Source organism: Poromitra crassiceps, assembly GCF_964638095.1.
Source record: "Poromitra crassiceps genome assembly, chromosome: 12".
Classification (NCBI taxonomy): domain Eukaryota; kingdom Metazoa; phylum Chordata; class Actinopteri; order Beryciformes; family Melamphaidae; genus Poromitra; species Poromitra crassiceps.
The window spans coordinates 31227759-31253662 of NC_139632.1; the positions used below are offsets into that span (position 1 = coordinate 31227759).

Sequence of the window (25904 nt, forward strand, 5' to 3'; positions counted from 1 at the left end):
GTTAACCCATTGATACCTGATGCAGCATCCCTTTAAGACCGCAAACCGGTCTTAAAGGGATGCACACACAAATGAGGGATATACATGCAAATGCTGCATCAGCTATCAATGGGTTATCAATGAGGGATAGCCTAATGTTAAAGTGTCCCATAGTACCTGAAGTCACCCTACATATTTTGTCATGTGACTTAACCTGCAAGCACATACATATTTTGCTTTTCAACCGCGTCTGCCCGCTAGGTAGGAGTGAGGACGAAGACGAAGAGGAGGAGGACACGAGGAAGGCTGCGGGCTTGACACGGGTTCGATCAGACGACCTGGAGAACAAACGTCCCAAAAGGCCACGCACCATTTTGACCACTCAGCAAAGACGGGCCTTTAAAGCCTCCTTCGAGGTCTCGTCCAAGCCTTGTCGAAAGGTAGAGCGTCTGTTTTACACTCACAAATATGTGAAACCCACATGCAATGTAGGCTAATTATGAGGCTGAAGACTTGACTTTAAACTCATCCAAAACAAGAAGGAGGTGAATACGATCATGTCATTTCTAAAAAGTCTAATTTTCTTTTTCCCTAGAGGGGGATTGTCAACCCGGTCACCAGAATAGAATTGATATGTCTGCAAACAAACCAGGGCTATGTAGAATATCAACGTGAATTTGAAACAAAAGTTCTGTAAAATATGTTTCTAAAATGTGGCATTTTATGTTTCTGAAAACCTACAATCCTAATGCAAATTTGAAACAAAACGGCGGCTAATTGAAAACCTCCCTGCCTTTCCAACGTTGAACGCAAATAAAACAGCTTGGGTCATGTTTAAAGCAGAACTAAACCCTCTGTTCTGAGCTTATGAGCTGAGAGTGGATTTTTTTTATGCAATTGAAGGCAGCCAGCCAACCCCTCCCATCTCCCATCTCCCACCTCCCCCCTCCCCACTCCCCCCCCTCCCATCTCCATCTCCCCCCTCCCACCCCCCCCCCCCCCAGCCTGAGATGATGCTGGCGCATGCGTTGTGTCATTCAGTACTTGCGAGTTTAGCGGCTGTCTGCCATGGAGCTACTAACGTTAGCTGTCTACTGTATAGTGTCTCTTAATGTTGATATGCAATGGACACCTCTTTACACCTGGCATTAAAATGTGTTTTGGGTGACTGATCATATTGCAATAGTGCTTGACCACATTAACATCATCTACACCTGGTATGAATATGTGTCTCCAGTGTCCACATTGAGATCCGATTGTGATCTGATCATGGCAAGCTCCATAGCATAGAGCACCAGAAGAACAGTGCTGACTGTTATTGTATGTGGATTGAGAGGACGCATTTGCATTTACATTTACACTTGCGTTCAATGTGGTCACAATGTGTCCCTCCATGACCACCTCCGGAGGTGGTTTGGCAGATCAGATCACAATCTGTCCTCATTGTGTCTTGGGTCCATTTACACCTGTACTTGCATGTGGTGAAGCACTATCCCATTATAATCTGATCACCCTCCACAACACATTTTAATGCCAGGTGTAGAGGGGGTCATATTTTGGTTCAGAAATGTTGATGTACGTAGCCCTGGATTCCTGTACAATACACATTTTATTCTGGTGACCAGGCGTCCCTGCACTGCATTCTGAGGGTCACCTTCTCTTGACCTCCTCTCTCTATTTTATATGTTTCACCTGCCTCTCTCCATCTCTCTCTCTCTTTGTCTTTCTCTCCCTCTCTCCCTCCCTCTGTCTGTCTCCCCCTCTGTCTCTCTCTCTCTCTCCTGCTCTAACTCCTTCCCTCTCTCTCTCCCTCTGTCTCTCTCTGTCTCCCTCCTTGCACCTCGATCCAAGGTAAGGGAGACCTTGGCAGCGGAGACTGGTCTGAGCGTCCGGGTTGTGCAGGTCTGGTTCCAGAACCAAAGAGCCAAGGTAATACAACACACACGCACACATGCACACATGCACACATGCACGCACACACACACGCGGGCGCACGCACGCACGTACGCACGCACGCACGCACGCACACACACACACACACACACACACACACACACACACACACACACACACACACACACACACACACACACACATAGGCATATGCCCTGCTAATATAAGGCCTCTTTCGCCACTGAATTAGCTGCCAGAGTGGAAGTCAGCTGGTTATCTGTTCATAGAGGAAGCCGATGACATCTCCATGGAGATCGCTGCAGATTAAGACCTGTATTTCCTCACAGTGGTCAGAGCTCTCCACTCTCCACTCAAACATGTCCTTTAGCCACTGTTACAATGTCTTTCAATCTCTCCACTCAAACATGTCCTTTAGCTGCTGTTACAATGTCTTTCAATCTCTCCACTCAAACATGTCCTTTAGTCACTGTTACAATGTCTTTCAATCTCTCCACTCAAACATGTCCTTTAGTCACTGTTACAATGTCTTTCAATCTCTCCACTCAAACATGTCCTTTAGTCACTGTTACAATGTCTTTCAATCTCTCCACTCAAACATGTCCTTTAGTCACTGTTACAATGTCTTTCAATCTCTCCACTGAAACATGTCCTTTAGCTGCTGTTCCAATGTCTTTCAATCTATTCACTCAAACATGTCCTTTAGTCACTGTTACAATGTCTTTCAATCTCTCCACTCAAACATGTCCTTTAGTCACTGTTACAATGTCTTTCAATCTCTCCACTGAAACATGTCCTTTAGCCACTGTTACAATGTCTTTCAATCTCTCCACTGAAACATGTCCTTTAGTCACTGTTACAATGTCTTTCAATCTCTCCACTGAAACATGTCCTAGTCACTGTTACAATGTCTTTCAATCTTTCCACTGAAACATGTCCTTTAGTCACTGTTACAATGTCTTTCAATCTCTCCACTGAAACATGTCCTAGTCACTGTTACAATGTCTTTCATTCTTTCCACTGAAACATGTCCTTTAGCCACTGTTACAATGTCTTTCAATCTCTCCACTGAAACATGTCCTTTAGTCACTGTTACAATGTCTTTCAATCTCTCCACTGAAACATGTCCTTTAGTCACTGTTACAATGTCTTTCAATCTCTCCACTGAAACATGTCCTTTAGCCGCTGTTACAATGTCTTTCAATCTCTCCACTGAAACATGTCCTTTAGTCACTGTTACAATGTCTTTCAATATTTCCACTGAAACATGTCCTTTAGTCACTGTTACAATGTCTTTCAATCTCTCCACTGAAACATGTCCTAGTCACTGTTACAATGTCTTTCATTCTTTCCACTGAAACATGTCCTTTAGCCACTGTTACAATGTCTTTCAATCTCTCCACTGAAACATGTCCTTTAGTCACTGTTACAATGTCTTTCAATCTCTCCACTGAAACATGTCCTTTAGTCACTGTTACAATGTCTTTCAATCTCTCCACTGAAACATGTCCTTTAGCCGCTGTTACAATGTCTTTCAATCTCTCCACTGAAACATGTCCTTTAGTCACTGTTACAATGTATTTCAATCTCTCCACTGAAACATGTCCTTTAGTCACTGTTACAATGTCTTTCAATCTCTCCACTGAAACATGTCCTTTAGTTACTGTTACAATGTCTTTCAATCTCTCCACTGAAACATGTCCTTTAGCCACTGTTACAATGTCTTTCAATCTCTCCACTCAAACATGTCCTTTAGCCGCTGTTACAATGTCTTTCAATCTCTCCACTGAAACATGTCCTTTAGCCGCTGTTACAATGTGGGCTCATACGTGTTTTCAGAGGTAACGTGGGCTGCTTCATGTTTTCAGATGAAGAAGCTGGCCAGGAGGCAGCAGCAGCAGCAGCAGCAGCAGACACAGGAGCAGCACCAACAGCCATCACATCACACAGGTATAACACTGCTGACCAGCTTTCAGAAGATACTCAAACATGTTGGATCATAAGCCGTTTTCACACATGCGCTTTATACCGGGAAATGACCAGAAAGCGGTGTAATGCCTTCATGTGTGAAAGTTGTTTTCCGGTATAAGCGCGCCCCCGTCATCGCGGACATTTGACCACTTCTAACCTAGTGATAAGACCGGTATGTCTGCTTCATGTGTGGGCGTGCCGATTTCCCCCCCTCCCCTCTCTGCTCGCTCTCTGGCCAGTCCTTCAGTCCTCCTCCGCAGCCCGACACACAGGGACAGACACAGCGAAAATGGCAGCGGCTTGTTCTGAGAGTCTTGCAAGCCGCCCAATGCTTGTAGAGAAAGCAGATGCACAAAGCGAAATGTGGAAGGATTTTGCTTACGTTGCCGACAGCGAAGGCAAGCCCCTGGACACATCAAACTAAGCCAGTCTGTAAAAAGTGCTTCAACGTGACGCAGGTGAACGGATAAACATCGAACCAGGCTATTTCTCTCCGACAGGGATCCCAACTCCTTCAAAGATTTCAGTTCAAAGACTGGTTAGCGAATGTGAAGGATATAACATACATGCCCTCTTAAGTCAAACGAGTGTGATTTATTGTGTGACAAGCAAGCTTATTTCACCATCTGAGTTTTGCCGCCCCCCCCCCCCCCCCCCCCAAAATACAACTTCTTTCACGGGTATTTTTACACATGTGATCCCTCAGGTGTGAAGCGAAATTCCGGGAAATAGCCGTTATTTATTTACAGGCAATGTTCCTGTACGCATGTGTGAAAACGGCTATAGTGTAGCCATCCTGGGTCAATAACCACCCAGTCAAATTTGAACTGAATTGAATGTCGCCAAGTATATCAAATGAGGAGCAGCAATGATCTATGTTCTCAGTGTTACTCTCTGCTGTGAGACTGTGCATGATGTAGCCTACTGTATGATGCATCGCATGCTCGCCAGTAGCCAATGAGAGTCCAGCATGCTGCATGACACGCCTCAAACCCATATATGGAGGACTGTGCAGCAGCCAGGCAGCTCCGCTCGCTCAGAGATTTTCACATTGAGTCTGACTTTTCCCCCCCGAGACCCGTGAATGTCGTAAAAATCATTGAAAATATCTCACCAACAGATACAAAAACATGAGCGTGTGTTAAATGTACATACAAAGAACTGTCACAATCAGACTTTTGAAACACACATTTAAAAAGTTTGTCTCTCCCTGGAGCTCGAGGTCGCTCCCCGACCCGCTCCTCTAACTGCAGCCCGAATGTGGGCACTCGGCAATGGCTGAGTCGCCCTGGAATGCTGGGGGGAGTGTGTGTGTGTGTGTGTGTGTGTGTGTGTGTGTGTGTGTGTGTGTGTGTGTGTGTGTGTGTGTGTGTGTGTGTGTGTGCGTGTGTGCGTGTGTGTGTGTGAGAGTCTGTGTGTATGTGTGTGTGTGTGTGTGTGTGTGTGTGTGTGTGTGTGTGGGGAAGGGGGTCCTGGAGCCCAACAGCGAGTCACAGTCCCTGGGCTGGCAAATGCCCGAACGACACAGTACATGTGCGAGTATCGTCTCAGGCTGGGGAGGGGCGCGGCATTGTTTTAATCTCAGCTTTGACAGACAACTGAGAGCTTCTTTATGATCTTCATCATCTTTCTTTATCATCATTTGTATGATGTGATAAAATTTGAACATAGTGTGCCGTAAGTACTACTGCCCACAAAAATCTAGTTATGATGAATAAACAGGTCCAGTATTCTAGAAAAGAAAGTAGGGGGAATTACATTGACCAAGAGTATGCTCTCCATGATTTCAATTCCTCCATAATCAGCTCAGATAATTTCAGCTCCTTCTGTACATTATTCCAGGAAGAAGGGACAGCATATTTGAAGTTCTTTTTGCGTAATTCTGTTCTAACTTTGCGGACCAACATTGTGTAGAATATGGTGAGAGCGCCGTCTGCAGGCCATATTGATTTTCATTTGTACTTCCTGTCAAACAGAAACGGTCAACAAAATGCTCACAGGTCAAAGTTTGTCTGTCCACATTTCAAGGTGGATTGAAGCTGTTTTAAGGCAAAGGGGGGCCCTGCTCCTTATTTGGTGCCTCCTTGATCCATAATAGGTGTTTCTGTTATTTTGTCCATCCCCTGCATGTCTCTCTGCTGTGCCCCACAGCGCCCTCCTGTGGCGCGTTGAGCTCTGAGCTGGAACCCCTGGGCTGCCTCCAGCAGCAGATGGGAGTCACCAGCCTGGAGCAGGACTATGACATGGACCCCTGCAGACAGGGCCTGACCCCACCTCAGATGCCCGGGGATCACATGCACCCCTTTGGTAAACACCTCGCTGTCAACATGCACCTGTATGGTAAACACCTCTATGGTAAAAACACCTCTATGGTAAACACCTCTATGGTAAACACCCCTATGGTAAACACCCCTATGGTAAATACCTCTATGGTAAATACCTCTATGGTAAACATGGTAAACACCCCTATGGTAAACACCTCTATGGGAAACACCTCTATGGTAAACACCCCTATGGTAAACACCTCTATGGTAAACACCCCTATGGTAAACACCTCTATGGTAAACACCTCTATGGTAAACACCTCTATGGTAAACACCCCTATGGTAAACACCTCTATGGTAAACACCCCTATGGTAAACACCCCTATGGTAAACACCTCTATGGTAAACACCCCTATGGTAAACACCTCTATGGTAAACACCTCTATGGTAAACACCCCTATGGTAAACACCCCTATGGTAAACACCCCTATGGTAAACACCTCTATGGTAAACACCTCTATGGTAAACACCCCTATGGTAAACAGTGCACCTCTATGGTAAACACCTCTATGGTAAACACCTCTATGGTAAACACCCCTATGGTAAACAGTGCACCTCTATGGTAAACACCTCTATGGTAAACACCTCTATGGTAAACACCCCTATGGTAAACACCTCTATGGTAAACACCTCTATGGTAAACACCCCTATGGTAAACACCCCTATGGTAAACACCTCTATGGTAAACACCTCTATGGTAAACACCTCTCTGGTAAACACCCCTATGGTAAACAGTGCACCTCTATGGTAAACACCTCTATGGTAAACACCCCTATGGTAAACACCCCTATGGTAAACACCCCTATGGTAAACACCTCTATGGTAAACACCCCTATGGTAAACACCCCTATGGTAAACACCTCTATGGTAAACACCTCTATGGTAAACACCCCTATGGTAAACAGTGCACCTCTATGGTAAACACCTCTATGGTAAACACCTCTATGGTAAACACCTCTATGGTAAACACCCCTATGGTAAACACCTCTATGGTAAACACCCCTATGGTAAACACCTCTATGGTAAACACCCCTATGGTAAACACCTCTATGGTAAACACCCCTATGGTAAACACCTCTCTGGTAAACACCCCTATGGTAAACACCTCTATGGTAAACACCTCTATGGTAAACACCTCTATGGTAAACACCTTGCTGTTAACATGCACATGTATGGTAAATCATCATCATCATCATCTGGGGATTTCTTTTTTTATCAGATGTTTCTAGACAAAAAAAATCCCATAACTTCCACAATCTTCAAAAACGTACATTGATTTGAGCAATCATTTTGTAGAATCTGAATCTTGAGTATCTGTCAAATTAATATCTTACCATATATATGATGCTATTGTAGATATCTCAGTTTGAATGAAACGTGTATGTGTCTCTATAGGTTTTAAGGGCCTGTACTGTGACATCGATGGGGACCCCCTGTGTCACCTGGCTGCCGGTGACTGCCTGACCCTGGGTGACTCGTCTCTGCTCACCCCTATCGACCGCCTGTACTCCATGCAGGACTCGTACTTCACGTCCTGAGCCCCCCAGTCTGCCCAGCCCAGACCCCCCCCCCCCCCCCCCCCCCCACACACACACACACACACACACACACACACACACACACACACACACACACACACACATACACACACACTGCCAAGGGGAGGTGGCTATACTGTGATAACAATAGAGACACTGCGGAGCGCGTCATCATTCAGAAACCACACCCAAAACGGGGGAAAACACAAACTCCCCCCCAACCCTGCCGTTCTCCTATGTCACGTGCATGGTCGCGTGTTGCACACAAAGATCATATATACGGAAGATGAACACTCCAACTTACTTCCTTGACAGGTAGATCCACATTTTTCTTCTCGCCAATTCTCAATGGCTTCCTTGTTTTGCTCGGGAGTACAAACAAACTTTAATTGGTTATTTTTTACATTTGTTGTCTGTGCAGCCCACCACACAACAAGGAAAATGACGCTGGTGTATGGAAGTGAATGGAGAACTTTCCCACGTGATGGGCGTGGCCTATTTCATGCAGTGTCTCTATCATTACAAGTCATTGGTAATTATAATAGGCATCTCCACTCTATGATGCCCAGTGAGAGAGTTGGATACACTGCTGACAGCTGACAGACCTGTTTAGTTATTTTATCTTGTATCCATATATCATGCATATTTTAATATTTTTTTTTTACGCAAGATTATCTGCTAGTGTAGTGAGATAATTTGACTAAAATATTACAAATGAAACTTGATATGTCTGGAAACAAGTTAAAATCACTGGACAACTGGACAACCGGACAATTGTTTGCAGTGTAGACTCTGTAGACCTGCATATAAACTTGATGACACTACTGCCTCTTATGCACACGGGTCTCAGAGAAAATCCCTGTGAATGCACGATGCTTCTGGACCTCTCACACTGACGGAGGGCCAGATGACCAGATTATAATCCAGCTCCTAATGTAAATAGTCGTTTGGGTGTGTATTTGTATTTATTGTCATTGTGTGTGTCTGCTGTTCGTCCTGAATGAATCAATAATAAATAATCATACAGTGAAGCTCCAGTCTGAAGTGTGGCATGATGTAGGTCAAAAGAGCAGACTAGGGCTGGACAATATATCGATATTATCTCGATCTTGTGATATGAGATAGATATCGCCTTAGATTTTGCATAATATGTATGGTAGTATGGTGATATATGGCTAGCCTGGGTAAACCCATCCCCCACGTGACCTGCTCTCAGACCGTGCTGTTCTCAGTCACTAGTGACTGGGAACTGAGAGAGCAGGTCACGTGGTGGCTGGGTTTACCTAGGCTAATATATGGCACAAGTGTTGTCTTTTTCTGGTTTTAATGGCTGCATTACAATGATGGCATTTTCTGAACTCACCAGACTGTTCTAGCTGTTCTGTTATTTGCCTTCATGAATATTAAGACACACAATGCACAGATAAAACCATACACCAGCATTCAAATTGTCAAGGAATTAAACACAATCAGGACATCAGACTAAATGCTAGGGGGTCAGACTAAATGCTGGGGGGTTAGACTAAATGCTGGGGGGGTCAGACTAAATGCTGGGGGGTCAGACTAAATGCTGGGGGGGTCAGACTACCGGTAAATGCTGGGGGGGGGGGGGGTCAGACTAAATGCTTTGGGTCAGACTAAATGCTGGGTTATGACAGCAGCCTGGGTCAGCAGCAGGTGAGGCATCACAGCCACAGCGCCTGCCTGTCATCAACGCTCACATTGTGCTCCTCCCGGTCAAAAGGTCCTCGCTGCATTTTTCTGCCTTTTCCTTCCTCCAGTCAAAGGGGGAGGCAGGAGAAGAAGAAGAAGGGGGGACCACCCAAGCACTGTGCCCAGCTGGAATGCACCGATCCTGGGGAGGGAGGTTGAGAAGCTCCAGACAACGGAGGGGCTGAAAGCTGTGTCAGGGGAGAATGCCCAGGGTGACACAGAGATATGAAGGCCCACTGTACGGAGTGCCTCCTTGCCCCAGCCGTGAACCCTCTCCTGGACCCATCTCGTGTTTCCCAGTATGAAATCAGAGCTTGCCGAGCAGAGAGCGCAAGTCAATGGTCAGGAACAATCCAACTGTCTGTCACCAGGGTATACCCCTGCCAACCAGAGCCAGAGACGTGTGCAGCAGCCTGTGTGTGTGTGTGTGTGTGTGACGTATCTGTGAGTCAATCTTAGTATCTGTCTCTGTATCTGTCTCTGCATCTGTGTCTGTATCTGTCTGCCTGCGTATGTGCAGTGTTGCGCAAGTTACTTTCAAAATGTAATATACTACATATTACTAGTTACTTTCATTTGAAAGTAATAAGTTACTTTACAATATTACTGTATGTGTAGAGTAACTCGTTACCTACTGTATTACACTACTACTTTCACTGTAATAACAGCAGTATATCAGAATGACATCAGCAGTAGCAGAATGACATCGCCGCCCCGGAATCATGCCGAAAACTAATTTCAACCGTCTTGAAGTCAGTGTAAACCGTCAAAAATTCTAAATGTTATCCTTTTCCTTTGTTATTGTCATCTTATTTGCATAAAAACACACAGTTTGATTAGGAAATTATTTAAATATGTGCTTTGATTAAATAAATAAAAAAGTAACTCAATTTGTAACTTGAGTTACTTGACAAAGTAACTGGTATAATATTACTGAAATCCTATAAGTAATAAGTTATATTACTGAGTTACTGCTAAAAGTAATACATAGACTTTCTGTGTTGCAGGGTGGAACCACAACAATGTAACAATAGGCTACAGCTTCTGCCTCTTTATAAAGGCAGAGAAGCCGGACTTAAATATCAGGGAACGGAGCCAAGATGCTCACCTGCGCGCCCTTTCGCTTGGTGCGCAGTGCGAGTCTGTGCGCAGTTGGGCTGGCTGATTCGGCTGCCAGCAGCATCGGGTGGGAGGAGAGAAATAATCAAAGCGTGATCATACGCTCACAGCGGGTAGCAATAACCTCATTATTATTCTGACGCTGGCCAAAGCGTTTCCTGTCAACAGTTCGGTTATTTATTGCAGCCTCCATGCCAGCCACGGGCCACAAACCCTCTGTCTTTTAACCACTCTAATTGGCTTCACGCTGTTTCAGAGCCGAGACAGATGCACATGCTTTGCTGCAGATCAGCACAGCAGAGTGCGTTTCTCAACTCTGGATTGGGCCATGTTTGGGATGCATTGGCAGAGATAGATAGAACAGATAGATTCACCAGCATGGCAGAAATGGCATAAAGCAGCTGATTCTCAACCTTTTCCATATCAAGGAGGACCCCTAATTTGAACCACATAAAAAAATAAACCCAATTTGTAACTTGTGTTACTTCACAAAGTAACTGGTTACTGATGACTAAAATCGTATTGGTAATAAGTTATATTACTGAGTTACTGCTAAAAGTAATAGATTACATGTAATATGTTACTTTTGTAATGAGTTACCCCCAACACTGCATTTTATTAGTTTAAAGTTAAAATTCCTAAACTCCTTTTTTGGTGTTTCAAAAGGTGACAACTGGAACAACCTTCAATCTAAAGTTATTTTCTACCTTCATGCCTGCTTGCACCTCAATGGCCCCCTGGAGGCGCCCACGGGCACCATGTTGGCTACCACTGTTATAGAAAGATAACAGTAAAACTATGATCAAACTAATCATTCTTCTGTAATTATCTTAACGTATTGCGAATGAAAAAATTGTGAAGTTTAACAATTCATCAATTTGCTGGGGACCCTCTGGAACCCCTTCAATTTACCCCATGTTGAGAACCACTGCTATCAAGCATTCAGACAAATAGAGATACAGTATACAAACTCCTACATAATCCCTAATATACTGTACAATAGCTGTTCAAACATTCAATTCAGACAATTTAACTAAATGTCAGTTACCTCCTCCGGATGAGCGGGTAAGGACTGACCCTCAGCCTGGGACAAATGCCCAGGCGATGGATAATAGATGACCTGCTCCCCACACGGTGGCAGTATATGTGCTAAGGTGACATTTTGTGACAGTATTGTGTGCTAATGTGACACTTTGTGGCAGTTTGGCGATCTCCCAGGTTTTCTGGCCCGTTCACTGGCTGACCCCACAGTTCAGGTCTCATTTATCAATATGTGCCTAGAATCCCTACTAAAATGATGACTAACTTGTCCAGTGACTGTCTACTCTACTTAATCCAATCTGTGTTTCACAATCTAGTGTCGTCTTGCAAAAGTATTCCATGCAAAAATAATAATTAATAATTACACAACTGTTATCAAGTAAACAAGACAACTTCGGCCAATATTTTAAGTGATTTCTTGAAGTCATTTCTGATCCTTGCTTAAGCACATTTTGGGAGACAAGTGCCCACACCTGCAGGCTACCCTGTTACCAATCACAGTCCAACTGGGACATTCTGCATGTAGGCTACCACATGACGCAATCAATTCAACAGTGAAATTGCATGCAGGTGTGCACGCAGTCACTGGATAGGTTAGTCGTTCCTTTAGTTCATGCTTAGTAGGGATCCTCCTACGTACAGTTTGATAAATGAGAGCTCTGTGGTGCCTATGGAGGAGGTGAGATGTGGATGAACTGGGCAGTGTACTGTGACCTGCTCATCAGTGTACTGTGACCTGCTCATCAGTGTACTGTGACCTGCTCATCAGTGTACTGTGACCTGCTCATAACAGACCACATCACAATGACCAAGCACCAGTGCCAACAGTGATCTGGATGCTTGATGTGTTGTATGGTGATGACAGCTGGAACAGAGATGGAGATTGGTGGAGCAATTTTTCTTTATAGTTTATTGACAATGTAAGGCAGGATATTATGCAAAAATAACAGCATTAAATAAAATAATTACTTAAGAAAGAAAATAAATTAAAAAAGCAACAACTCAAGATTCAAACGCAGGATTCTCTTTCAATTCCCATGTTGACGTGTCATAGTTCACAAATCCTGCAGGGGGCAGAAGTATGGATTAAAATAGAGCAAATACAATACAATAAACGTGTATGTGTCAAACTATAGTGTCATTTGCTCTCACCTTTCTTTTTTCTTTCTTTTTTGTTTAATATTTTTAATAAGAAGTATGGCTCATGAGAAGAGGAAACGCTGTCAGTTTAACAATGAGAGTTAGTTCAAGCAGAGAAACATCATCATAATAATCATAATGATAATGGTTTAATCAAAGTACAGTACAGTGTGCATCTCAATGTATCAAAGAAGAAGAAAAAACAAGCCATACTTCCTGCCTTTTAAGGGTGTTTGCATACTATTCACAAAAACACTTATGGGGTAAATAACTAAATTAAACCAGACTAACGCACCATAAAGGAGAGAGAGAGAGAGAGAGAGAGAGAGAGAGAGAGAAGGAAACCTGGGAAGTGAAAAAGAAAAAAAGAGGTGTCACCTTTCTTCTTCTTAAGTTGTCGGGCGATCAGCAGAGCCAGTCCTAGCAGGGTTAGCACGGCAAAACCAGTGGCTCCCCCTAAACCAGTATACATCAGAATGGCAAGTCGTACTGGCATCCCCTCCTCTGAAACACACACACACGATCATACACACCAAAAAATAACCAATCCTGTCGTTTTACACATCAAGGGCACAACTCTCTCCCGACAGAACTTGGTTTACCTGCACAGGTGGGTAAGTTGGGGCTCCAGAAGCCGCTGGAGGAGCACGACAGTGCCCCTGTCCCGTTCAGGGAGTAGCCCTCCTCACAGACCACCAGACATCGGGAGCCAAAGCTGAAGTTGCCCAGCGGGTGGGAGCAGTTCATGGAGAGGGGTGAGGAGAGGGCAGGGATGGCCTCACACTGGACCACTGAGGTGGGGAAAGGACAGAAGCACAATCAAATCACTGTTTGTTGCTCAGGTCCTCCAACCAGGGTCTCCCAGGAGATAGCCCTCGTTTGGGTTGGTGTTCTGGAGCGGACCACTTACAGCACCTGCCTTCATGTTGTTTCTATTCTCTTATTTTCTACTGTCTCGTGAAGCACTTAATTGTGTGTTCAAAAAACAGTTCTATGGTCTAACGTGTACGATCTCACTGGTAAGTAAATGTTAGAACTCACCATGGCAGGTGGGCAGATCCTGACTCCAGAGACCTGAGTGTGTTACATGTCACTGACTCCAGAGACCTGAGGTGTTACATGATGTCACTGACTCCAGAGACCTGAGATGTTACATGATGTCACTGACTCCAGAGACCTGAGTGTGTTACATGTCACTGACTCCAGAGACCTGAGTGTGTTACATGATGTCACTGACTCCAGAGACCTGAGATGTTACATGATGTCACTGACTCCAGAGACCTGAGTGTGTTACATGTCACTGACTCCAGAGACCTGAGATGTTACATGTATTATGATGTATCTCACCATGGCAGGTGGGTAGATCCTGACTCCAGAGACCTGAGATGTTACATGTCACTGTTGCTGCTCCTCTCATCCAGAAACCTCTGTTGCACCCAAACTCACAGTGGGAGCCATGGCTGAAAGGGGAATATGGATGGCTACAATTCATCCAACCATAGTGTGGAGATGTGGCCAGCAGGGGGCAGGGGTGTGCTGTAGGTGGCCAGTGAACATAAAATGAATAACCAGACCACACACTTTCTGCCGTGTGAAACAAAGTAGCAGTTCCTACAAGACCCAACCTTTTGATCTAACATCTAAGCCAATAAATGAATGGTCTTATAGCTCCTGTGTTGATTACGATACCAGTTAATGTGCGAACAGATGTAAACCCACATTCCTACACTGCAGGGGGGAATATGTATATGCCCACTCTAGTTTTCTTGTAGAATGATTAATTACCCAGGCAGCGAGGGACTTCTCTGCTCCACATGGCCAGAGAGGTGCACTCTGTGTCAGCCGTCCCGTTCAGGAGGAAGCCCTCCTCACAGGCTACCGTGCACCGAGAGCCAAAACCAAACCGTCCATGGGGGTCAGAGCAGGACAGGGAGCCGTGAGGGGGAGGAGTCAGAGTGGGACAACTCTTAGCTGGAGAGGAACAGTGAGAGGGAGAGGTCACATGTGATTTCATCATGTCTTCATGTACATAATGTCATTTAAACCATGAAATCAAGAGCTCTTCTTTTGATTATGATCTGATAATCATCCATACTGAATGCTGCACCATGATCCAAAAATCATAATAAAATCCATAAATCAATAATAAGTTTTTACCCAAACAGAGTGGGACCTCCGTGCTCCACGTGCCCAGAGAGGTGCACTCTGTGTCAGCCGGCCCATTCAGGAGGAGGAAGCCCTCCTCACAGGCAGACACACACTTGGAACCAAAACTGAAGGAACCATTTGGGTCAACGCAGGATAGGGAGCCGTGAAGGGGAGAGTTTATTGCGTCGCACCTCTTCACTGGAGGGAGCAGAGACAAGGAAGAAGCACACATAATTCACTCAAGATCCAAACCCAGAGGTAATATCCTCTGAAATAAGAAATTAAAATGTAGTGCCTGTGTTGATTTTGGTGTTGTATAAACGATGGAATCTAGAGTTCTTCTAATAAGAATTAAAATAATAATTTTTTACCCAAACAGAGTGTGACCTCTCTGCTCCACGTGCCCAGAGAGGTGCACTCTGTGTCAGCCGTCCCGTTCAGGAGGAAGCCCTCCTCACAGGCTACCGTGCACCGAGAGCCAAAACCAAACGGTCCATGTGGGTCAGAGCAGGACAGGGAGCCGTGAGGGGGAGGAGTCAGAGTGGGACAACTCTTAGCTGGAGAGGAACAGTGAGAGGGAGAGATCACATATGATTTAATTATGTCTTCATGTACATAATGTCATTTAAACCATGAAATCAAGACCTCTTTCTTTTGATTATGATCTGATAATCATCCATACTGAATGCTGCACCATGATCCAAAAATCATAATAAAATCCATAAATCAATAATAAGTTTTTACCCAAACAGAGTGGGACCTCCGTGCTCCACGTGCCCAGAGAGGTGCACTCTGTGTCAGCCGGCCCATTCAGGAGGAGGAAGCCCTCCTCACAGGCAGACACACACTTGGAACCAAAACTGAAGGAACCATTTGGGTCAACGCAGGATAGGGAGCCGTGAAGGGGAGAGTTTATTGCGTCGCACCTCTTCACTGGAGGGAGCAGAGACAAGGAAGAAGCACACAGAATTCACTCAAGATCCAAACCCAGAGGTAATATCCTCTGAAATAAGAAATTAAAATGTAGTGCCTGTGTTGATTTTGGTGTTGTATAAACGATGGAATCTAGAGCTCTTCTAATAAGAATTAAAATAATAAATTTTTACCCAAACAGAGTGGGACCTCTCTGCTCCACGTGCCCAGAGAGGTGCACTCTGTGTCAGCCGTCCCGTTCAGGAGGAAGCCCTCCTCACAGGCTACCGTGCACCGAGAGCCAAAACCAAACGGTCCATGTGGGTCAGAGCAGGACAGGGAGCCGTGAGGGGGAGGAGTCAGAGTGGGACAACTCTTAGCTGGAGAGGAACAGTGAGAGGGAGAGATCACATATGATTTAATTATGTCTTCATGTACGTAATGTCGTTCAAACCATGAAATCAAGACCTCTTTCTTTTGATTATGATCTGATATAATAATCAGAAATAAGACATTTTTACCCAAACAGAGTGGGACCTCTGTGCTCCACGTGCCCAGAGAGGTGCACTCTGTGTCAGCCGGCCCGTTCAGGAGGAAGCCCTCCTCACAGGCAGACACACACTTGGAACCAAAACTGAAGGAACCATTTGGGTCAATGCAGGATAGGGAGCCGTGAAGGGGAGAGTTTATTGCGTCGCACCTCTTCACTGGAGGGAGCAGAGACAAGGAAGGAGCACATTTGAAGACACAGTGGTAAAGAGAAGTCATTCAAGATTAAAACCCAGAGGTAATATCCTCTGAAATAAGACATGAAAATATAGTGCATGTGTTGACTGTGAGGTGTTGCACCTGTGAGATAGGGGGGTCACAAGAAGAGAATGGGAAGCATTATGGGCCATTCCATTTGTACTGGGAGCTGGGGGTTTCACAGTTCAAAGGTCAGGAACGTCACACCTGTGACATCACCTGCCCTCGGATTTTCTCCGCCAAACTCGGGGGAGCCTCACCAGCCCCGAACCCCAAAATCCAAGATGGCAACTCTGCCCTTCAGCAGTAGTTAAAATTGTAGTAAATACTGTTTATTAACACTTATTTGTGTCTCATTAATTGAGTCATACACCCAGTACTGTCTTAACTGTGGACATGTTGCTACAGTGTTTGTATGCGCAAAATACGGTGAAAAGCGTTATCAACTGTTATTGCTAACAATAGCTAGCCTGACTAGAGCTAACCCTGGCTGGTTTCCCGACTGTTTAAATGGAACGCCGACAACTCGGGTGTGACGTCACCCAACTGTGATATTCCTAGTTCCCGATGCAAATGGAACGGACCATTAGTGTGAGGAGGAACCTATGAACCTCAGTCAACACGCAGCATGTGTGGTGGTCATACCCTGGCAGAGCGGAAGGGCGTGGCTCCAGTTCCCCTGTGACGAACACTGGGTGAAGTTGGTGCCAACCAGATCAAAGCCCTCTTCACACTGCACGCTGCATCCAGACCCAGAGCTGAACTCTCCTAAAGGGTCTCGGCATCGCATGGCAGCACGAGAGGGAGCTTTCAGACTGGTGCACCGTACCACTGTGAACGCAGAAAAACAACCATTACCCTTCATACTAATTGACAAAGTCGAATGATATTCGAATCGGAAAAAAATTCACATTCAAATATTAATAATATAGGTTTTCCACAAATATTCCAAATATTTGAATGATATTCAAATGCTGTCTTTCCCCAACAGTGCCGTTTGATGCTCGAGTGTCATCTTATGCCCCACCTGTGCATGTAGGCGTGTGTTGACTCCACTGTCCCGAGGCCAGACAAGAGAGGGCGCTGTGTCCAGTCAGGTAGAAGCCTTCTCTGCAGGTGAAGCTGCACCAGGAGCCAAAGGAGTTGGGTCGCAGGGCGTCCACACATGTCATGTTTCCCATAGCAGGGGCGGAAATGGGTGAGCAGCTTGTCACTACGGGGACACAGATACTCATCACACCTCTACAGGACTCAATGGGTGACAAAGTGCTTCAGTGAAAGAGGCCGGTGGTATGAATAACCCTGCTGACATAATTTATCGTGAAGGGAAATGGCGACTGCTGCTGACCCACATTCAATCCCATTCAATGTGTTGTTTGCCAAACACAGACACAAATGAGTGTGAAATAAACCCATAACAAACGCGACCTAAGCTTGATCTCATGTCCAGTCTGAGCAGGAAGTGACTCCCCTTTCAAAAACAAGTACTGTATTAGTAACGCCTGTTAGTTATTATTATATTTACAGTAAAACAGGCTTCGAGCATGACAAAAAAGGACGTTTCTTTTATTTATTTAACCAGGCAGGTCAATTAAGAACAAAATCTTATTTATAATTATGATCTGGCCCCTCGAAGGCTAAGGAGGACCAAAAAGAGTATTTCACAAAAATGTTAAGACAGAAAATAGTCTTTATTCAAAACGTATTATGTTAAACTAAGGACAAAATACTGTATGTTTCCACTGGTGTTCTGGTTATGGAATTTATTATGATCCGATACGATTCGATAATAATTTATTGTCAGAGCAAGTGTGACATTCTTCAAACTTTCAGCCGATGGCGCCACTCCCCCTACGGCCCCTTTTCTCTCGCCCACCCCCTCCCCCCCAAACACCACCCATATCCCCCTTAATTATGTTATTATGGTAGGCTGATTCATCATGTTTCTCAAGTGGTTGACCTATCTTTGAGAAGATTGGATCAGTTTTGACTGGTGGCAGACAAACACTGGAACAATCACAGGAGTAAAAAAAAAAAAACATTACTGTTTCAAAGTTTGTTACCTGTACATGTCGGGACACTGGCAGTCCACTGGCCAGTGGGGTCACAACTGATCCACTTCTGTCCATTGAGCTCATAGCCTTCGTTACAGATGAACTCACAGGTGGAGTTGTAGCTGTACGGGGCGATGGGGTGGCTGCAGTTCATACTACCTTCACTAGGGGTGTGGTTCAGAGCTGGACACTGTTCAACTGGGATAGGTGGTGGTGAGAATTGTTTTCCATGTCACTTTGATGAGATCCAAAACAATTCTTATTTGGTGCAATAGAAACATGCTCATACCTTGGCACAGAGGAGCGGGGTGGTCCCAGCCCCCGCTGGCTTGGCACCGCCGGCTGGGTTCACCCACCAGACGATAGCCAAGGTCACAGTCGACATGGCAGGAAGAGTTGAAGTGATTGGGCCCGTAGGAATGCAAACAGTAGTGAGAACCTTGCTCTGGATCCAACATGGCTTTGCATGCGATCGCTGATAAGAGAGATTGAAGAGGGGGGGAAGGAGTATTGTGCTCATTACAGAAGGGATGTCATAGTTGGATTTGATGGTGGAAATGTTTAGCCTACTCACCCTCGTCGCAGCGTGGCCCCTGGAAACCGGGATGGCATTGGCAGGTGTAGTTTCCTATGGTCTCCACACAGTCTGCATGGGCACTGCAGGACTGCTGTGAACAAGAAGCTGCACACATAAAGAGGCCATTTACACCCGGCGTTAACATGTGGTTTCTGCCATCAGATTGCAATCAGATTGTATTTTATCACTTCAGCCTGATTCCATTTACACCTGGCGTTAACATGCATTTTCTGCAATCTGATTGCAATCAGATTGCAGAAATGGGTGTCCTCTCAATCCGCATAAAGTTGCTGTATCCAGATTGAGAGGACACATTGCATTTACACTTGTGTTCAATGTGTACACAATGCATCCCTGACCACCTCCGGAGGTGGTTTGGCTGATCAGATTGCAATCCTTCTTCAATGCGTTTTGGGGGTGTTTACACTTGGCATTTCAAGTGATAAAACACAATCTAATTGTAATCTGATCACAGAAAACGCATGTTAGCGCCAGGTGTAAATGCCCTCAGAAGAACGATCTCACATGGTACTGGCACAGGGTACTGTAGGAGATTATACTTTTTTAACAGGGGCTCTCTCTTTTTTTTGCCCTTGTAAAATGTTTGGGAGTGGGGGGTTGGATAATTTCCAGGTCAATTTTGTTAAATGTTGGGAAATACCTGAGTTCTTCCATGTTGCATGACAGACTCTTATCCAAGCATATTTTTTTATTTTTAAAAGTTCATAAAGGATCACAGTTCAAAATCCACATTTCCTATCATCTCAAAAAGACTGTCTGGCAAGATATGTACTCAGTGGCGATTCTAGAGTTTGTTGGGGCCCTAGGCGAAAATTCCCCGGGGTGCCCATCCAACCAGCATTCATCACCATTATTTTATAAATAACCTGACACCAACGAAAAATGCACAAGGCCGCGTGTCCATCTAGCATCTTTCTCTGACCGCTAAACGCTGGAAGTACGCTGGGGAGCGCTGAGCTCAGCGCACAATATGCAAGTGCGGTAGCTAGATTGATAGCTGACAGCTGACATTAGCTAACAACACACATACAGTGATTTAGCTCAACACTCACCAGAAATATTAAGTGTCTATAGCCAATCCGCTCCCACAATTGAGCCTTTCTCTCTCGGTTGTGATAGTTTCTCCATATGATATAGTTGCCTGAAAAGGAGCACCCGACAGCGGCGTCTTTCTGAAAAGTTAAAATATTTTCAGCCGGAAGCGCTGGGAGCCGGCACACAAAAACGTTGGAGCGCTGTGAAAATAGCGCACTTTCTCTAGACGTCCGTGCGCGCCCGCTCTCCCCTCATTGGAAACAACTGAAAAAAGACGTTGGAGCTGATGAAAAGACGCTAGATGGACACACGGCCTTACATGTTATAATTCCTCAAGTTCCTAAGACATATTTGCACGGCCCTGCTTATAGATATTGGACCCCTAGGAGCACTGGGGCCGTGACAGTATAGGCTATAAAAAGCACTTAGGAGACAGTGTAGTAGTGTTTTAATAAAGCGTGCTCTACCGGTGTAGCAGACAGCGCCCTTCTTCTTGCGGCACCTCTCATCGTTCCACTTGGCCGTGTCAAGTCCCCTCTTGATGTAGATCTCCACACAGTCCTCGTACACGTTGTTGGGCTCCCCGGTTGCCCAGTTGGCGGCCTCTTCCGTCAGGCTCTTGTTGGTTCCCACCCAGGTCCAGACTCCGGCCAGCTTGCGGATCCCGATCCAGTAGTAGTTTCTGTTTCTGGGCAGCATCTGGTTCAGGTAAGCGATCTCGCCCTGGTTCTGGATGGCCACCATGTCTGTGAAGTGCTCTCGGCACCACTGGCGGGCCGAGGTCCAGTCGCGGTCTGGTCTCGTGCTGTAGTGGTAGGTCCATGCCTGTGCTCCTCCACTGCTCAAGTCTAAGGCCGGGTAGGATGGGTTATTTTGAACAATAGCACCAAATAGAGAGGCAAAGTGAACGTCACTTCCTGCTTCAGCATTGTACCAGAGATTTTCTCCCGCAATTTATTTTCCCATAGACATTTCATAAAATGCGTATAAAAATAGTCAAACCAAACGGTTCAGCTATATTTAGAATCGGGAGAGACCATAGAATATTTCACTCGGACCAAAACCAAAAAAAACAGCATCAGATTTCCCACCCCGTTAAACCCGCATTTGTTTTAACGTTTTGGTCCGAGTGAAATGTTATGCAATCTCGCCTGTTTCTAAATATATCTGAACCGTTGGGTTTGAACAAGTACAACTATTTTTATAAGCATTTTACAAAATGTCTATGGCAAAATAAATGGCGGATGAAAATCTCTGGTACAGTGCTGAAGCAGGAAGTGACGGTCCACTTTGGCTCTCTCTGGATCATCTGAAGAAAGCAGTTTGGTTGCTGAAATGATCATACAAACTTACCTTGGGTAAATACAATCAGTGCAACGATCAGCAGCCGATGATGCAGGCTTTGTCTCGTATGAATGTGTTCCTGAAGCATCTGAAAAAGGAAGAGAATATCCTCGTGATTATTGTGTCTGTATGTATTATTATGTATATATGAATGCATCATATTTGCAGGGATATTTCATGCTCTTACCATTTGATCTGTCTGTAATAGTCCGTTCTTGTCATTGCCCTTCCTCCACTGGACTGTAAGAGGGTTTTAATTGTAATCTAAGAGGATGAGCCAATACCCAGTTTGGTAATATCTATGTTCACATGACTTCCTTTCATTGTACGGTGTCACTCTCCCACCCATATCACCACAACACACGCACACGCACACACACACACACACACACACACACACACACACACACACACACACACACACACACACACACACCTCATAAATAGACACTGTTCACTTCCATTTACACTATTAGCATTTATTAGATGAAGAGTCTCAGTAACTATCATCAAACCACAAATAAGCATAATACAGAAATGTGGCATACAGAAATGTGGCTGCTTTTCCTTTATACATGGTCACATGATAATTGACTTAATGATTACAGGAACATAATGACACAATTGGCAGATTGTGATTCTATATTCATTAAAGCATAACGAGGTTGCAGTTGTCCGTCAGCCCTGTGTCTCATTGGACGGACTTGTCACTTCTTCAGGCTCCCTGTGAAGAAGAAGCAGACTGACAGTCAATCTTGTTGTTACAAAAAGACGCCTGAACAAAATCAAACAAACAAACAAAAAACAAGCACAAATTTACAATAGCTGCGACCACATGTACCAATTTCTGAAATGCAGGATGGTAGGGGCAGCTTACTCTGCCTCTGCCCCCCCACCCCCTCACCACCCCCTTTCAATCAGTTGGTATGGACACACACCTACATACACACATGCACACACACACACACACGCACGCACGTGACGCATGCAGACAAACACACACACACACACACACACACACACACACAACACACTTGACAAAATTCCAGTCCTTTGCCCCTGCCATCCTACATTTCAAAAATGTCCCCGCCCCCTTTTAGCCAATTGCACGCACGCACGCACGTGCACACACATACACACACACTTGAAATTTGGCATGAGTTCAAGTAGAACTCCATGCCAACTTTCAGCCTCCTAGACCAAAAACTGTGCCCGCTAAAGGCTGGTGAAGCTTTTGTGGACCAACCGACAGAGTGACTGGCCAACAGAGTGACTTATAGAGCTGCGGGTCACATGACTTGTAGAGCTGCTGGTCACATGACTTATAGAGCTGCTGGTCACATGACTTAGATCTGCTGGTCACAGCTCAAAAGTGATCTCCACTTATCAAATGATCCTCTATGTTGTTGTTCGGAAATATTAAATTCTGAGCTTCAATAAATGTTCCCCTCCCCCACCGCCTCCAAAATAGTTACATAACATTTTTGTAGAATAACTTTTCAAATGTTGAACATATACACTATACGGTGAATAAATATGGGTGGAGTTGTCATATGGAAAAGTGCACCATTTCAACACTGACCTTAGTTGGGCAAGTTTCTTTCCTGTGAGAAAGGCAAGTATCAGTATTACTATTGAGACCTATTTCATCACATTTTATTTTGAAATCATGTTACGGATTAAGACTTACTTTTCCGGTGCTTTCTGCAGCAAAAACAGATGCAGCATATGGCTGAGAAGGCTCCACACCCAGCGACAGCCATGAGAACATGTTTATAGCCTGAGGACAGGAAATCACACAGTATATGATCTTCTGTAATACACTATTTGACACTGTTTCTTTCTATACTAATACTATAGTAGTATTGCTGCTGCTGCTGCTGCTGCTGCTGCTAATAATAATAATAATAATAATAATAATAATAATAATAATAATAATAATAATAATAATGATGAGAATAAGAATAAGAATAAGAATAAGAATAAGAATAAGAATAAGAATAAGAATAACTAGCAATTGGGGGGAGACTCTGGACCTGATGTGCCATGGGTGCAGTTATGGAAATTGCCCACACGGCGGCCTCGCAGACGCAGCTCGCACGGGCTCTCGCCTGCGAGTGAACAGTGTCGCCTGTTCACCTCCCGCACCTCGGGCACTGCGCGGCCTCGCCTCCTCTATTGGCATGCGCTCAACTGTGCATTTAGTGGCTGGAGTGACATCACTAATGACATCACAAATGCCCAAGTGACATCACAGTTGGGATTCACAGTTGGGCAACTGTGCGCCATGAGCAACTGTGCCTCTGTGCAACTGTGTGCCATATTGGCTCTCCAATTGACATCACAGTTGAGCAATTCACAGTGAGAGTGCTCTGAGAGTGCTGCTAACTCCACCACTGTTCTTAAAGAACAGTCAGTCCTGGCGTTGGTGTAACAACCATGACTAGGGCTGGGAATCAAGAACCGGAAGCATTTAGAACCGGTTAACAATGTCCCAATTCCTCGAAATCGTACGCCTCTGAGGTTAGGGTTAGGGTTCAGTTCAGGATCAGTTCCTCTTATCAATGCTGGTCAGTTGCGCATGCATCATGTCAAACTTTCCATCCATGCTGGTAAAAACGTGCAAGGTGTCATCAGGGGCGTTTCTAGGGAGTGGCCATGGTGGCACTGGCCACTCCCTAGAAATCTAATTGGCCACCCTGGATGCCGCCCCAAAATCCTGAGGGTGCTGCTGGCATCTGTGGCCGACATGATTGGCTCGTTTGAGTTGACTGCCGCCTCACCTGGAAAGCAGGCAAGTGCAGTCAGGCGAGGCATCAACAAGTCGAACACCCCCGACAGCACACTCACTGCTGCGTTTCTTCTTCTACAGTTTTGTTTCACAGCGGTTTGTAAACAATTGTAAAGATGCACATAGCTCCACCCACACTCACTGCTCGAATGACACAGCCCTTCAGATTCCTTATTTTTATTTTTAATGTAGGCATTACAGGTGGTATTTATGTAAAATATGGAGTGACAGCTTGGAATAGATATAAAATTGAAGTTTCTACACTTCACTGTGGGTTTGTGATGCACCTGTGTTGAACCAATGGGCGCTCAGCTTGATGCGTTTCTCGTCATCCTCTGTCATCCGCAGTCAGGCGCAGTTGGTGGGGAGCAACTGCGGCGCCTCGCTCCAAATCTGCGCCCGCCTCGCTCTCACGAGAGTCCCGTGGCTCATGCAGTCGGGCAGGCGGAGCAAGTCGGACAACTTTTCTAACCATCATGCAACGGGGCAAGCAAGGCGTTGGTCGAATCTGCGCAGAATTTGCTCATCTCAAACGAGCCTACAAGTCTTTCAGAGGCTGCAGCGGGCTCATTTTTAAAGCTACAGTCAGTGAGGATACATGTCCTGATATCATATTAAACTAGAAGACCTAGGCATAGGGCATCCATTGCTACCAACCATGTCATTATAGCTGGTTGGGAAGGGCGGTAAATAACGCTCCAAAGTTACTAAAGCCACCCCAGTCCAGATGTCCTGGACACGCCACTGGGTGTCATGGCTGACAGGAAGAAATGGTCCAAAGCATAACTTCATTTCACAAAGAAAGATGACAACAGCGCTACTAAAATGACCATTTGGAGGGTGGAAACAGCAGCATGTTAAACATGTTATATCCTATTAAAAAAGAGCAGATTTCACATTTTCAACAAATGTTATTAGGCAGACATTCTACACTGTGTTCAGACTGCAGATATAATGAAACAGCTGTGTTGATGGTGCTGTAAAACCCGTGTAGGCCTACTTTTCTCCACACAGAATATTGGTCAGGAATCGATAAGGCAATCGGACCGATAAGCAGAATTGATAATGGCATATCAATCAAATCGTGTCAATTCTCACCCCTAACCCATGACTCTAATGAGGGATGATAACGGGAGTTGTATTACTTGCACAGATGGGCCTTGGTCCGCTCCAGTCCCCTGCACTGCTACAGGTGAGGTGTGCTGAGCCCAGCAGCAGAAAGCCCAGGTGGCATTCAAAGTGGCAGGTTGAGTTGGCCGTCTGGTTCCCTCCGGAGCAGTCCAGGTATCCATCACCAGGCTCAGACAGCGGGGCACATTGCACCACTGGAGCCAGTGATATTTCTAACTTCTCATGATCTGTTCCTATTGTGAAAAACACCACTTTTTTCTTAGTCCCCAGGAAATAGAGGAAGCAGATGCTCGGCCAGAGTAATCATCATCATTATTAGGTTAAGTGTGATATAAGGAGTGAGTTCAACAAGAGCAAACACACGTGACCTCGACACAAAGTCCATCTCAAGAGATGAGATAATAGCTA

At 45.2% G+C, this 25904-nt stretch overlaps 2 protein-coding genes and 1 long non-coding RNA gene across 3 annotated transcripts in view; 1 reads left to right on the plus strand and 2 right to left on the minus strand.

Annotated features, from left to right (window-relative positions):
* The window catches only part of lmx1a (LIM homeobox transcription factor 1, alpha), a gene marked incomplete at both ends in the record, with an annotated part of 18052 nt that extends 10329 nt beyond the window's left edge, over nucleotides 1–7723 (plus strand). The window contains 5 exons of the mRNA XM_083647327.1: nucleotides 245–419; nucleotides 1831–1908; nucleotides 3759–3840; nucleotides 6013–6168; nucleotides 7581–7723. Coding sequence (XP_083503453.1) covers nucleotides 245–419; nucleotides 1831–1908; nucleotides 3759–3840; nucleotides 6013–6168; nucleotides 7581–7723 — 634 coding nt within the window. The remainder of the gene's footprint in view (nucleotides 1–244; nucleotides 420–1830; nucleotides 1909–3758; nucleotides 3841–6012; nucleotides 6169–7580) is intronic.
* Nucleotides 7724–12545: 4822 nt separating this feature from the next.
* Nucleotides 12546–21795, minus strand: selp (selectin P). The gene is made up of 18 exons (XM_083647328.1): nucleotides 21762–21795; nucleotides 21584–21662; nucleotides 20698–21078; nucleotides 19172–19279; nucleotides 18887–19072; nucleotides 18607–18795; nucleotides 17571–17756; nucleotides 17189–17374; nucleotides 16318–16503; nucleotides 15991–16176; nucleotides 15629–15817; nucleotides 15256–15441; nucleotides 14894–15082; nucleotides 14522–14707; nucleotides 14084–14272; nucleotides 13339–13527; nucleotides 13115–13240; nucleotides 12546–12660 (listed from the first exon to the last, which is right to left on the minus strand). The coding sequence occupies exons 1-18, from the start codon at nucleotides 21762–21764 to the stop codon at nucleotides 12599–12601; spliced, it is 3006 nt and encodes a 1001-aa protein (XP_083503454.1). The 5' UTR covers nucleotides 21765–21795; the 3' UTR covers nucleotides 12546–12598.
* A 1360-nt stretch (nucleotides 21796–23155) lies between these two features.
* On the minus strand, nucleotides 23156–25650 carry LOC310786491. The gene is made up of 3 exons (XR_014553224.1): nucleotides 25511–25650; nucleotides 23265–23354; nucleotides 23156–23178 (listed from the first exon to the last, which is right to left on the minus strand). It is a non-coding gene; the product is annotated as an uncharacterized lncRNA (long non-coding RNA).
* Nucleotides 25651–25904: the final 254 nt, after the last annotated feature.

Bases quoted from the DNA above. Each gene is read 5' to 3' on its own strand.
- selp (XM_083647328.1), bottom strand. The intron at 16,504-17,188 runs GTATGACCACCA...TGCTCCCTCCAG, and splicing joins CGCCCTTCCGCTCTGCCAGG to TGAAGAGGTGCGACGCAATA. The intron at 16,177-16,317 runs GTAAAAATGTCT...GTTCCTCTCCAG, and splicing joins AGAGGTCCCACTCTGTTTGG to CTAAGAGTTGTCCCACTCTG.